This window comes from Brachypodium distachyon, chromosome 1 (genome assembly GCF_000005505.3).
Source record: "Brachypodium distachyon strain Bd21 chromosome 1, Brachypodium_distachyon_v3.0, whole genome shotgun sequence".
Lineage (NCBI taxonomy): Eukaryota > Viridiplantae > Streptophyta > Magnoliopsida > Poales > Poaceae > Brachypodium > Brachypodium distachyon.
Window position 1 is genome coordinate 55824898 of NC_016131.3, and position 15249 is coordinate 55840146.

Below are 15249 nucleotides of genomic sequence, written 5' to 3' on the forward strand. Positions count from 1 at the left end.
AGGATGCGCGGCTTGCGGATACAGCTTCAGCATGTCTACGAGGTCATGGCGGCAAGGTTTAGCGGCCGAGTTGAGAACCATGGACGACAGAAAGAGCGCCCAGGAAGATGAGCTGCTTTTGTTCACCGGGGGGAGAAAGAGCCACTTTTTACCCTTTGAGCCCACTAAAATGGACAATTTTGTAGGACGTTTGGAAATTGAACTTCCTCCAAATTGATCTCTGATAGCACAGATGCAATCCGAATGGAAAGTTATGCGAGATGACGAAATTTTAAATTGTTTTGACAAAGTTGACTTCTGTTGACAGGCCCACTATTTGGCCCGTTTAATGTAAATTTTGGAATTCAATCACAAAACTTTCTCCAAATGAACTCAAATGTTGCACAGTAGTCACATATGCCTATTAATGTCATTATCTCAAAGCTTGTTCAAATCTGAATTGTTTACCTATTTTTTGAATTTCAAATTCAAACAAATCTAGGGAACCGTTACCTCAGTCAGCACTTAGATTCACAATTTTCGTCCAAGAAGATTTTCATAGCGTTTAGTGTTCATCCTTGATGTTTTCTCCAAATTTCAGATTTTCTAGAGTTTAGGAACCATATTTCGTGCATTCTTTGAATTTCCAGCCTTTTCGGCTCATAATTAAAAATTCAATGAAACTTCGCACAAATCGATGTGGAACCAATATAGCAAAGTCATGGTTTTACCATGGCATTCCAAAATAACTTGGAATGCACCGGGTCCAAACGCATTTGAATCCTTTTTGCACCTAAACTACTGTTTTTGCCTATTTTGCCAATTGGAAAAAAAAATCAGCCCAAAATCAATTTGTGACCGGCGTTTACTTTACCAACGTTGTTTCATTCAAAATACTACAACCTTATGCCGTTACCATACCCATATATATAAGAGAAAAACGTATAACATTCCATATATATATATCAACATAGAGATACGTAGGAATAAAAATAGAGATATGTAGCAACATATACATATGCAGCTAGAGATAAATAACAGATAACATTATGCAGCATCGTCGCCGTCGTTGAGGCCGAAGATGGCGTCGCGCTCCGCCTGGATTTCCCGGACGTTCTTCCTCCCCCGCTCCTCGAGAAGGTTGCTCCTCTCCGAGTTTAGCGTCGCGAGCTCAAACTCGTACCGCTCCCTCGCCTCCGCCGCCTTCCGGTCGCACTCGTTGGCAAAATATTCCGCCACGGAAGCCACCTTCACGGCAGCCATGTGCCGCCGGTCGGCTTCCCGCACACGCTGCTGGAGGGTGTGCCGGAGCTCGGTGTGGCGCTGATTGATCTCGCACTCGGCCTCCTCCTCGTCCTCGTCATCGTCGTCGTCGTCATTGAGGGGGAGTCGGCCACAGGACAAGCACGGGACGTCCGCATCGATGCGGGCACACTTTGGCGGCGGCGAGCGGCTGCAACGAGCGGCGGCGTCCATGCTCAATGCATGGGACAATGCTGCCGGCGCATGTCGGCGGGTGCCGGACGGCGGATTGGTGGCCAGCTCACGCCCATGGCCGTCGCCGGCCGAGCTCTCGGTACCGTCTACTAGCTCCTTGTCCTTGGCCATGGTGGAGAGAAGCGGTAGAGCTCGAGAGAGAGAGAGAGGAAGAATGTAGATGAGATCAGAGGAGACGAGAGAATTGGTTTACTGGGCACGCACATAAGTAGTAGTGGGGAGAGGAAGCCGACGGGACCGACAGAGTAGTGGAGAGAGGAAACCGACGGGACCATCTCACAGTTATTGAGAGTGAGTGGGAAATGTGCTGGGATCGCTCTCACTGGGCCGCGCCGCCGCGCACACCTGCTATTGACGCCAGTTCCCTCCAACTTCCCACGTACGCCAGTTTCCCATGCATTTCAAACAGCGCCGGCGACCGCATTCAAAGCCTACCGATCGCCGGAAAACCTCTCCCTTCCCGTGTCACCATCGCTATTTAACCTGACGCCATGGCTCTGCTTCTTCTACACAGCTCTCCATTCTTCTCCTTCTTCTACACAGCTCGCCACTCCACTTCTTCAACCCGCCGCCCAACGCCCCCACTGAGGACAAGCAATGGCGTTCGAAGGCCTCACCTTCCACCCGCCACCCCTCACTGACGAGACGTTGTTCCCACCTGGCGTGCGTGTGGAGCGGACGCTCCAGGTGTGGGCGATGTCGCGCAGCCGGAGCTCGATGGCGCTGGCCAGGAACTTCCTCAACACCGGCTTCAGTCACCTGGAGGCCGGTGGCCCTCCAATTTACCGCCTGGAGAGGCTCCGCGAGCACGGCGTCAAAACCGCCCTCCTGGTGCACCTCACCATCAGCCATGACGCCGATTACCTCCTTGGCCGCGTGTACTGGTGTGGATGCCAGTTCATCGCATTCCCGTTGTACAACGTGTACACCAACACTACGACCACGTTCTCCCACGCCGACGAGATGCACGGCCTCCCGTACATGGAGGAGGCGGAGGCGCCTGTGGAGGTGGCTGTCAAGGGGCCTGCGCCGCCTGTGGAGGAATCTGAAGACGAAGCCGAGGAGTGAGCGATCGAGCGGCGTTTTTTTTTCAAAATTAATGTCGTTAATGTAAGCCCTTGTTGGAATATATGAACTAGGTTCTTTCTTCCATGGCTGTGTTGTGCTGTGTCCGCGGCATGAGCGCGCGACAGCGGCGCATCCTAGCATCGTAGCGTCGACCGAGAGCATCCTAGCGGCGCATCCTTGCGTCCATGCCCCTGTCCCGGTCCTTGTCCTCGTGCTCGCGCCGATCCCCACGCCGCAGCGGCCGTCGTCGCGGTGGCCAGAGTCAAGCTCGCTGAAGCCCGGCCCGTCGCACAGTCAGCGGCGCACATTGGTCCCACCCATCAGGCTTATACCCGGTAACACTCATCAGCAGCTAACGGCTTGACCGAGTTGACCGTGAGGAGGTGCTCCGTGATGGTAAAAGCGAGCATCTGCGCAAAGGAGGAGGGTAGAAGCGAGCAGTGTTCTAAGGCCTGGGCAAAACTGAGTAAAACTAAGAAACCGATGGCACAAAAGTAAAAAACACATAATACTACTACTTTCTAAGAACCAAGCATAACTTGGTGTTAGGTTCGTTGCATAGGAAACAAAAATTTCCTACGAGAAGTGCGGAAGAAAACCCAAGAATATATATACTAGATGTATGTAACGAGAGGGATCATGAACACCATACCCTCGTAGACCGCTAAGCGTTACGATCACGAGATCGTTGTTGGTGTAGTGGAACTTTCAATGAGATCAATCTCAGTGCCGAACGGACAGCACCTCCTTGGTATCCACACGTTCAGCTTCACGTTGTCTCCTCCTTCCTCGATCCAGCAAGCGAGAGGGAGAGGTAGACGAGATCCCGGCAGCACGACGGCGTGGTGACTATGGTGAATATTCTCACGGGCAGGGCTACGCCGTGCGCGTGAGAAGAGGAGGAGAGGAGGGCTCAGGGGAGAGAGATCCAACTGAAAGCTTGGGGTTGTCTCTCTCCCTTGCCCCCCCTTCTATTTATATAGGCGTAGAGGAGGCGTGGCCGGCCAGGACTATCCCATGGCCGCATGGGCCCTGTGGGCTAGCCCCTCGGACTCTCATGCGGCCAGGACTCTCCTCCTGGCCGCATGGGCCCTGTGGGCTAGCCCCTCGGCCCATTAAGGCCAGGGTGCTCCCTCACAGGCCCATTTAGCCCAGGGATAGGTGGGCCTCAAGGTGGATCCCTCCGGAACCTTCTAGAAGCTTCCCGGTCAAAACCGGGAAATATTCCAAACTTTCCAGAACCCTGAAAACAACTTTCCATATATAAATCTTTATCTCCGGAACATTCCGGAGCTCCTCGTTGCGTCTAGGATCCCATCCAAGACTCCGAATCATAATTCGATATCATCATCATTTATTTCATCTAACCCAAGCAACATGAAACGTTAAGTGTGTGACCCTACGGGTTCGAGAACATGTGGACATGATCAAATATCAATAACCAATAGCGGGACCTGGATGTCCATAATAGTTCCCACATATTCCACGAAGATCTCATCGGTTGAACCACTATGTCGAGGATTCAATTAATCCAGTATCCAATTCTCTTTGTCTCGCGATATATTACTTGCCCGAGATTTGATCGTCGGTATCACCATACCTAGTTTAATCTCGTTACCGGCAAGTTCTCTTTACTCGTTCCGTAATATAATACCCCCGCAACTAAACACATTAGTTGCATGCTTGCAAGCTCATTAGGATGTTATATTACCGAGAGGGCCCAGAGATATCTCTCCGTCACAAGGAGTGACAAATCCCAGTCTTGATCCATACAACCCAACAAGCACCTTCTGGGATACCTGAAAAACACCTTTATGATCACCCAGTTACGAGATGACGGTTGATGCCCACAAAGTATTCTTCCGGTATTAGGGAGTGGCATGATCTCATGGTCTAAAGAAATAATACTTGACATAATAAAACATAAGCAACTTAAACTTAAGTGACACGATCAAAAGCTATGTTTAGGTTTGGGTCTGTCCATCACATCATTCTCCTAATGATATGATCTCGTTATTAAATGACAACACATGTCTATGGTTAGGAAACCTTAACCATCTTTAATCAACGATCTAATCTAGTAGAGGCGTATTAGGGACACGGTATTTGTTTATTTATCCACACATGTATTTGAGTTTCCAATCAATACAATTATAGCATGGGCAATAAACATTTATCAAGAACAATGAAATATGATAATAACAAATTTATTATTCCCTCTAGGGCATATTTCCAACACTTGGGTGGTGAGCCAATCATGTGTGCTATCAGAGTACGATAAAAATATATATCTATGTATCATTGGATTGCAATGGTACTAGTTTTCCGGTTGGGTTTGATGGTGGAAACAAGAATGCGTCCCATGTCAAGGTTTTGATATTCATGCTATTATTTCTCTTTGAGGTGATTCTAGCATGCTAAAATTAATTTTTCGATGGTTTTTTTAGTAGTGTTGCGCTCCAAATGTGCCCCATGGCAAGCTTTGATTTTTGTTCTATTTTTCTCTTTGAGGTCATTCTAGTATGCTAACATTAATTTTTGGATGGCTTTCTCAGCAGAGGTGTGCCCGATCTTTTTAGAACTGTTGCATATATTCTTCATGACTTTCTAGTTCGACGGCTGGCGGGACGAGCCTATTGAGGCGAGAAGATGTACAAACATACACGAAGTCACGAACGATTCATTTCGGTAACAAAACAAGTCCGAATAGAAACATACTAACATAAATCTAACAGCATGAGGATGTGCAAATAAGTGGTAGATGACGACATACACTGGTTACTTCAGGCAACTAAACCCGAGCATCGTCACAAAAAAACCAACCAAGACTCTGCAAATAATCCAAGTCATAAACTGTGGTGACTACAGGCTCAAGTAGTATACTAACTGAAGAGTTAAGCGATGTAACTCTCTATCCCTCTGCTATCCACCATCTCAGCTAACAACACAGTAAACTCTTGTCAAATGCTCTGAACTTCTGCTTAAACCGGCTAACATCATCTCCAAATTAATCACTGGAGGAACAAGTAATAATTAGCAATATATACAATGAGGTGAAGAAATATTACAAATATGATAACTATAGGCAACAAAATTGACAACCTTAGGAGTCCTTGAAAGCAAATCAATTCTAAAACTTGTTAGCCTGATCGGAGTCCTTAAAGTCGGTGAGATCTGCAAAATGATTAGAATAAAAGAGAATTAGTGACATTCAGAAACACTAAAGTTATATCCAAAGAACAAATAGGGGAGATGGGTGAATCAGCAGATATATTACATGACATGATAGAGTTAAAAAGCAAGGGGGTGTCTATTTTGCATTTAGCTGAATTTCAATTAGGTTTCAGTCACATTTTTTAGCCAACCAACATTGCCTACACCCAACCAGCATCACAAAAACAGAAAAACCTGCGACGAGGAAGAAAAACAAGTCTCTCCGCCCCCTCCCCGACCAAGCCCACTAACCCAAAATCAAAGATTAGTATCTACAGCCCGAATCAAAGATTAGTATCTACAGGCAAATTATAGAATCAAGACCCTGCTATCGAACCTAATAACTGCAACTGAATCAAGGCGTAATTTTGACTACACATTGCAATAAGCAACAAAACTGTAGGATGAGTTAAGAAAAACAATCTGATAGACCTGAGATAAATATACCACTGTAGGATGAGTTAAGAATAACAGTCTAGCTAATAGACCTGCAACAAATGTACCATTGAAAAAACTGAAGAATAACTGAAGGCTAGTTACTGTTGTTTAACTAGACTAACCGAACACTATAAGGCTGGTCATAGTGGAGAATAACTTAGAGTAGTAACATGATTATGTTATTAGTCTAAATTACTACCTTCATAGTGCATGTAGTAACTTACATGTGATGTCATATATTGTGTTATTTATTAGGTTGCAGACTCATCTTATCTTGATTTGCGTGATGTTATGATAACATATCTAGTTATCACATCACTCTCTTTCTTCATTTAATACCATGTCACATCACAAAATTGCCTAGTTGGCACTTATGTTACTACCCAAGTTACTCCCACTATGAGTAGCCTAACTGATGTATGAGTTCAGATGAAACACACTTGTAATACCTCAAAATTTATAAAGGTTATTTTTTGACATGGGCAGACATAGTTGACCAAAATGTAACTTTTTGAAACGTAACCCATATGGAAAATTGGAGGCAATGGTTGGATTTGTCTCGCCGAATCGATCGAAAATGACTGTAGGTTTGTGAACTTCAGAGCCTGGATTAATAGGTCGAGGCCTCTTTTAATTTCAGCCTTTTAGATGTATTTCAGATTTCTCAAAAAAAAAAGATGTATTTCGGATAAAACAAAATAAAATAAAAATAGCACCATAACAGACTCGAGGAAACCTGGGGAAATAAAATTCCCTTCTCTATCTTTCCCCAAGCCACGCCGGATCTTTTCTTTTGCCCAACCACCTGGAGCGCCTAGGGTTCCTGGCTGCCGCCGCCTGCCAGCCGCACGCCGTCGCTGCGGTCCCTGCTGCCTGCACACTGCCCGCCGGAGACCTTCCCTCCTCCCTCAGCTTCCCGCTGTTCTGTTCGTCAGGCACACACACGTTGCAGCTGCGTTCTGGGCTGTAGTTTCTTTCGAATCTTGTTGTTCTGGTAATCCTGGTTAGATCAAACAAAGCTGGTAGTCTCTTTCAGCGTTATTGGTGAATCTGATCCAAACACAAGGTAGTTCTCTGTACAAAGGAAAGAATCAGCGAGTAATTGTTTTGATCTGTCGTGGGCTACTTTCATGGTTCATGGTTTCAATCTGTAGAACTCTGATTCAGCAGCAACTCTGAGTTAAAACTGGGTTGAAACGGCTGGGAATTTGGAGATTCCACTTAAAGAAAAGTTGTAGAGTTTCTCAATAGCTTTCCAACGCTATTTTTTTTTTCTCAATTCCAGTAAGTAACGAGAAAGTTATAAGCAAAACAGTGCTACTGTACTAGGGTCATTAGTTGGTGCAGATTTCCCTTTTCCCATGAATTCGTCCGGTTTGAGGCAGAACTAAATTTTGGTCGCAACATGAAAATTGTAGATGAATCCCTGCTGATCATCGTAATGTGCTTGGTTGCATGATTTGGTGAAGGGAGTCAAGATTTATAACCTAAACACAGAACTGCTCAGAACATGTTTGAGAGGGTAAAATGAACAGATGTTGTTAGGATTTCGGTTTCTTGTTGAGGGCATTAGTATTACTTGTGTGTCTACCTTTTGATTATCCTTGCACTAGTCCTAAGAGATACTTGTACAGGTTTTGGATGTTTGAGAGCCAAGGCAAATGTGTGGATTGTCCACGATATCTATGGCAAGTACATGGCGAGCCCCTCTTTACATGGTTGCCCATTGTATGTCAAACTTCTACTCCTTTATTTGATTTGAGGCAAATGAACAGTGATTCCTTTCTTATGTGTGGTTGCTTGTGTTCCATGATGGTTCCTTCCCAATGCGTTGTGGTTTGTGTTATTTCAGAACGGATGGTTGTTCTTGTGTTCCTTGTTTTTCAGAGTTTGTTCACTGTCCACGCGTATCGATTCATTCATTTCAAAAGAAGGATTGCAGTTGGTTAGTCCCCACCACAGTTCAGGATGGTCAGTACACGCCACCCCTGTTGTCACATGATGATAGTCCCCGTCACATGTGGTTAAGTCCAGATTGTTCATTCAGATCATTCATTGCATTCATGTTCGATCCATTTTTCAGTGAAGTGTTCTTTTCTAGTAAGATGTGATGATGAGTAATATTCAATGTTTTTTTCGGATTCCGTATTGTACTTGCTGAGTTTTATACTCATTCTTGCATTCTCGTTGTTTTATTTGGTTTTTCAGGTACATGCGAGTAATAGCATCCTTGGGCGGGAGTAACACAACTTCACATGATACATCACAACACATCGCATATAATTAGTGGTCGCAGTATCATAATTGTTGGTTAGTATCATAATATGTATAGAGAACTGGTGGGTAATTATGTAGTGTGAGTGTTTGACCACGAGTTTTATGTCTATTGTTGTAGTTGATAGAGAATTATGGATTTTGAGCATCACTAATTGAGTTAAAAATGATGATATTCAAGTAATATAATCAATTGCCTGTCATGGATGTCCTTGTAAACAAAGGCAACTGTGCTGAAATTCTAATTTTATGTCCTTGGAGTTAATCTTACTTGCGTAGTGTGGTAATATTCTGGGTAGGGTCGATATCTGGGGTGTTACAACATTGATGCAATAATAGCAGTAAAAGTGATGTAGTAACTATAAGATACAAACCGAACCATAGAATGAGACTAAGAATAAGACTAGAATTAATTAGAACTTAATAAAATATCGAAACTTATGAAAAAATACTAAAACAATGAAGACTGAAACGAAATATAGAGATATTGTGACTAGACACACAGACTGAAGACTAAACCGTAGACTCAGTGACACAGACCGAAAACTATGATTCTGTCTAATTTATATATATAATTTCTGAAGATTGAATACTGAAAAATTAATTGTTACATAAATTAGGCTGTCTTCTTCTGCCGCGAGCGCCGAAAAGGAGACCCGGCGCGTCACAAGTACCATGATGTTGACTAGATCCTCTGAGCGCAAGGAATGGAGCTGACATTGACTACAACGAGGTCGGCCATCTAGCTCCTCTCCGGCCAATTTCTGATGAGTTTCTTCTCCACTCGGTGAGCTTCGGAATGTTCTTGCATGGCTTGTGCTCACACTCTTTTCCTCTCTCTGTAGCACTAGGATGACGTGGATGTGACATGGACCGACCCAAAATTTGCAGGTAGTTGTGCAACTTATACTGCAATATCGACACATACAAAATCGTCCTGGAGATACGATTGATCCTAATGCAGAAATCGACGAGAAATTAATGCCCCATTGATCCCGTGCGTTCCAATTTGATCATAATTTGAAATCTGTATAAATAGTAGTTCAAATCATTTGAAATTTGTTTAATTCATATAAGTTGTTTCCTAACTCCAAAATTGGCAAACCTTATATGCATTTTGATCACCAAGATCTAATGAACCTGTTCATGGTATTCTCATTCATGTTTGAACAACTTAAACCTGCTGTTAATTGTAATACATCTTCTTTTATGCATATGGAGTTGGAATTCCATTGCTTTAGGAATTCCAATCTATTTAATATGATTATTGTATCAACTCACTTGTTGTTAATATGCCATGTATCTTCTGTGCTTATATTTTTCCTTTTATATGGTGTATTTGCTTATTCCTCGTTAGCCTCCGTTTCCTACGTCGACAAACCCGGTTCCGACTCCTACTCGGACCCATATTCTCGGTGCCCAGCGACCGAGGAACCAGGCAAACAACCCTCCTTGACCATGTTCATTAAACCTATTTGCCTCTCCATTAATCTTGCATTAAGTTACAATTTCAGTCTTGTCACGATGCCTCTAGGATTGCATAGCTTACTAGGCAGCTCTACTTAAGATACGACTTCTAACGCAGAAACAACTATCCATGTCCTTACGCATTCAATAAAAGTGAATACAATAGGCAATCACTTTACAAATATTTTAAAGTGCGACCCCCTTCTGCTCCCCTCCTCGCGACCACGAGGGCACGCCGCACGCACGACCGCACATCACGAGGTCCCGATAGCCCGCCGCCGCCTCCTTCTGTCTTCCTCGCGACCTCGCCTCTTCCCCCACCCCTCCGCCGCTAAACAAGAATATACCAAATTTTGTATACCATAAGTAGCATTATTTAATAAATTATTGGTGTTACATATAGCTCATACAACTTGAATGGTATGTTATTCCGATTAATTTTACAAATATCGATTTAGTCTGCATTTGTATGCAATACGTTTCATGATATATTGTTTATATAATTATATTTTTAATTCCATAGACATCTTTTCAGACTTACGGGCATAAAAATAGCAAATAAAATATGATATTCCAAACCATTGTGTATAACTCATATTTATCCTTTTTTGCTGTATTTTATTTTGTACATCTCATAATATATTGTCTAGATAGTTAGATTTTTCTAATTCTAGAGACATCTTCATACTTCCTGAACTATAAAGATTAAGTAAATATTTATCAGATACTTTAAACATAAGGACACGAAGCAACCATGTTTTGTCCACATAAACTAAAAATATACACTCCTTTGATCTTGATCTGAGGTTTAATAAGTGATTTAAAAGGAACACATACATGCATGCACCCTGAGTTTACATGGATAAGAACATCTCTAGCAGTAACCGAACACAGCCGGCCCGAACTAGCCAAGTTCAGTTGATCTGAATTCCTGTTTTCAATACAGAAAGCTGCGGGGCAGAACAGAAACCAAACTAAATCCGAACATTTTGAAAACTAAGATGCGCGCGTGATTCTCGTCATATTTAGCAACAAACTGATTCCATTCGAACATTTAAATTTCATACAATAGATCCCACAGGTTCATACAATAGATCTAATAACTAAACCGAAGTTCTAACATTAAATACAATAGATCTGCCGAGGGGAGGGGGTTCGTTGCCGGAGCCGGCCTACCTTTCCGTCTTAGAGTGGCAGACGGCCTGGCACACGTCGATGGTGAACCAACACGGATAAGACGTGCGACCAACACGAACCACACGTACCAACCCAAAAGGAGATGTGCGAAACACCCAGGATTCGATCCAAATCGAGAGCACTCACATAATAGCCGTACGTTCGGGAACTAACGAGAGAGATCGTCATGTGGTCGCTGCTGCTGCTTCTGGCGGCGGCTGTGCTGTACCCGGCGCCGGCGTGGCTGATGGCGATGTCGGCGCTCTCCTTCGCGTGGGTGGCGTCCTTGGGCGTCTCCGAGCTCCGCGGCCAGCACATGCCATACTCCAAGTTCTGGCACGCCATCGTCGTCTCCGGCTCCGGCCAGAAGAAGCGGGCCGAGCGCCTGCTGCCGAGCCGCGCCGCGATGCTGATGGCCTATACGCCGGCGCTGGTCGCCGCGGCGGCGGCCTTCGCGGTGCCGGGCGCCGTGGAAGGCCTCCGCGCGCAGCTCCTCGCCGGCGCGCTCGCCGTCCACTTCCTCAAACGGGTGCTCGAGGTAATTAACCAACCACTGAGACCGACTGATCTTGTGAGACGTGCAACTACTTGCTTTTCCCCTTTTTAGGTACTGAGTGCCTGTTCTGTCGAACAAGTTCAGACCAGAAACAGAAGTAGGATTTTGTTTTGTTTTAACTTGAAAAAAATGAAGGGAAAGGTTTGACCCTTTGTCTAAAATGGAAAGCAGAGCAGCCGGTACTGTTTCTACCGTTCAAATCAGAGTCTGGGATTTTTTGTAGAAGTGTAGCAAGTTCAAAAACTGATGAAAATTCTTTATCCTATGACTGCACTAGGAGTACATGACTGAGAATTTTTTTTCCGTTGACTAGTGGTTTTATTCCCAGCTGCCACCCTCCATGCAATTGGCACACCATGGTTCTTCAACGAGTGATCTTCTTTTAATTAAGGAGGAAACACCCTGACCTATATATATGCATTTCGTGAAAAATTTAGACGACAAAATTAGAACAAGAGGACATGAATCCAAAAAAATTGAACCGCATATAGAACACAGAATTCCACAATAATTAACTGTATATCCAATTCTAACAGTCTCATGAAAAAAGGTAATCGTTCCATTACATAATTATTATTAATTCAGCCATTTTTGCTCACCTAGGCTATACTACTTGCTTTCCTCTTTTTAGGTACTGTTCATCCACCGGTACAGCGGAAGCATGCCACTCAACACGGCGCTGCTGATCTCCTCCAGCTACGTGCTCATCACCGTCGGCATGATCTACTCCCTGCACCTCGCCGCCCGCCTCCCGGATCCCCCCGTCAACCTGCTCTACCCCGGCATGCTCGTCTTCGCCATCGGCATCGCCGGCAACTTCTACCACCACTACCTCCTCTCAAAGCTAAGGAAGGGCAACAATGATGACAAGGAGTACAAGATCCCCAAGGGCGGCCTCTTCGGGCTCGTCGCCTGCCCGCACTACCTCTTCGAGATCGCCGGCTTCTTCGGGTTCGCCATGATCTCGCAGACGGTGTACGCGCTCGCCATGGCCTCCGGCTCTGCGGCGTACCTTGCTGGCCGGAGCTGCTCCACCAGGAGGTGGTACAAGTCCAAGTTCGAGGACTACCCGGACAGGATCAAGGCTCTTGTGCCCTACATCTTTTAGAGCCAGTTAAGTACTCCGTAGGAGAATTGCTCTAATTCTAGAGCTTGATACACTTATGAGGATTGAGGATTGTGCTGTCAATTTCCAGTCAATGAAAATGGAGGCGAGGAGCTCCTTCATTCGGAAAAGAAAACAAGTAAGGAACAGCTGGCTCTGGTTTTGAGCCTAATGATGACGTTTCAGCGTATATATGATGGTGTCATCTACAAGCACTGCAATTGACTGAAAACTGAAAACAAAGAAGCATTTTGTCAAGTTGCGCTGAAATTATGCGAAGACTGAAAAAGAGGGCCAGTAGTAATAAAAAATATGCGAAGACTGAAAACAAACGCCGAATAGCTTGACTTTATTTTACTTATTTTTAAACTAGGAGTTAACTAATTAAATGCAAAACTGTCATTGAATCATGATTCGCCAGTCAACAAGGATCAATAAATTAACTACGGCGTTGAAATGCATCTAAGGTGGACGACAGGTTTGATTACTAGCTAATCACATATGTTGCTTACAGGGAAATTAAGCTGACATACTGGACGTAACTTTGAAATGTCTACATCTTGACCGTTTATTCAGATTATCAGATACTAACACCTTCTTTCTGAGAAAAATGGTCAGCTTGAAAAGAACATTCTGAACCAGTAATGTTACACTTTTCAAGTCAAGGATGACAGACCATTCGTGCCTATTTTATTCCAAATAAAACACCCCAGGAATTTTTGGGGCAGAGCATATGTGTCGACAGAATTTCAATAAGAATTAATAAACAAAATTCTACTACTGGTACATCAACAGTATGGAATTAAAAAACCTAGAGTATTTAGAATCAACATTTCAGCTTTTAAAGACGTAAGAACTTATGTCATCCATGAACTTTTTTAGTTGTTTGAACCTGTCAGACATTTTAATCAACTCATCTCTTGCTTTCAGAGAAGGACGTGCATGCTTTTAAAAACTTCCAAGGTAAAGTTGACATTTTCAATGAAACATTGAAATTTCACCGAAGACCGTAAAATTAAAGTGGGCACAAATGTACTTGCTTCCGGTCAAATTATTTGGTGACAGATGAGTTGAAGCCAAATTCAAATTATACCTTTTGGATTTTAGTTAAGTGAAAGAAATTTTAATCATTCAATTGCTATGGACACCAATTTTTGTTCGTGATTGGACACCCAATTAATTTCGGAAATTTCAGTTACTTCAGTCCTAAATCATTCGAGAAGACAACTTTTCTCGAGTTTAGAATTCATATACAAGTTGAGATGTACACCAATAAATAACAGAATCATCAAGCATTAATTGAACAGATTTTTTTTTGACTGAATTTAATTGTACAGATCAGCTGGTGATCGGCCACAATTGGACTAAAACAAATCAATGAACAATTAGACTAAATAAAACAATTGATCCCTCCCATCCCGCAGAAGAAGAAAAGAACTACAGCAATTCTCAATCATGTTTTCTTGTTTCACGAACCGGAGACATCTCGCAAGATCATCTCACCAAATCTTGAACCAATTTCCCAAGTCAGTTGATGAGCTCCCTTATGGCCTGCATCGTGGCCGGGGAGAAGATGAAACTGCCCGGAGACAACACGAGCGCCGTCGCGCTCGCAAAGCTGCCCGGAGACGAAGCAGACGATGACGGCGGACGCTGCTGCTGCTGCTGCCCAAGCGTGAGAACCAGAGCGTCCGCGGCCTGGTCGTCCTCCCTAGCTCCGGCGGCTCCGCCGGCAGCCCCTAGTTCAGGCAACGTCGTCGTGGGCTGCTGCTGCTTGCCCGTGAGCCTCTGCACGACGGCCATGAACTCCTCCGGCCGCGCGTGGACGACCCGCGGCGTGCGCTCGTACACGATCACCGGCCCAGGCGATCCGGCGGCGCCGCCGGTGTTGGAGCGGGGTTTCTTGGACGGCGGCGGGGAAGTTGTCAGGCTCAGTGGCTGCGGCCTCGGGCCATGGAGGCCACCGCCGCCAGGAGCTGATCTCTTCGCCTTGGATGTCGTCGTCGTCGACATTGCGGTGTTGCGTGTTGTGTTGTGTCCTTCCGTAGCTTAGAGGGATTAATTTGCTCTGATGCTATATGCTAATGCACGGCGTCGTGAATGGTTATATAAGGGAGCCGTCGCCGTGTTAGGACAGGGGATTGCCGAAAAGAAATGGCGTCATGCTGAGCCCAACTTGGACTTGTCTTCGTAGTATATCCATGCATGCAAGGCAGGGGCAGTTCTGCGTGCCTGCACGGCACGCACGAGAAGAAGGGGTCAGAGATGGGGGACGGAGCTTACTTAATTCTCCTACTCCGTACTCCGTAGTACTACTCCGATTCAAAAATTAAAGTAGATGGAACTGAATATTTAAACTTTGAACACAGTTCAAATATACAGCACAGTTTAAACTTTGAACACAGTTCAAAGAGGGCGTGCGCACAGAAAACAGAAAAATTGAACAAATATAGAAACAGGAAAAATAAAATCAAAT

General features: G+C 44.5%; 2 protein-coding genes across 2 annotated transcripts; one reads left to right on the forward strand and one right to left on the reverse strand.

The window, feature by feature from the left end:
- The first annotated feature begins 11072 nt into the window (after nt 1-11072).
- Nucleotides 11073-13005, forward strand: LOC100834375 (3-oxo-5-alpha-steroid 4-dehydrogenase 2). The gene is made up of 2 exons (XM_003561359.4): nt 11073-11650; nt 12300-13005. Exons 1-2 carry the CDS (start codon nt 11300-11302, stop codon nt 12774-12776), a joined length of 828 nt encoding a protein of 275 aa, XP_003561407.1. The 5' UTR covers nt 11073-11299; the 3' UTR covers nt 12777-13005.
- A 42-nt stretch (nt 13006-13047) lies between these two features.
- On the reverse strand, nt 13048-15249 carry LOC104582306 (VQ motif-containing protein 8, chloroplastic). Its single transcript, XM_024456647.1, has one exon. The coding sequence runs from the start codon at nt 14784-14786 to the stop codon at nt 14301-14303; it is 486 nt and encodes a 161-aa protein (XP_024312415.1). The 5' UTR covers nt 14787-15249; the 3' UTR covers nt 13048-14300.

Coding starts and splice junctions, on each gene's coding strand:
- LOC100834375 (XM_003561359.4), top strand. CDS start 11,300: ATGTGGTCGCTGCTGCTGCTTCTGGCGGCGGCTGTGCTGTACCCGGCG. Junction 11,651..12,299: donor TCCTCAAACGGGTGCTCGAG/GTAATTAACCAA, acceptor TCCTCTTTTTAG/GTACTGTTCATCCACCGGTA.
- LOC104582306 (XM_024456647.1), bottom strand. CDS start 14,786: ATGTCGACGACGACGACATCCAAGGCGAAGAGATCAGCTCCTGGCGGC.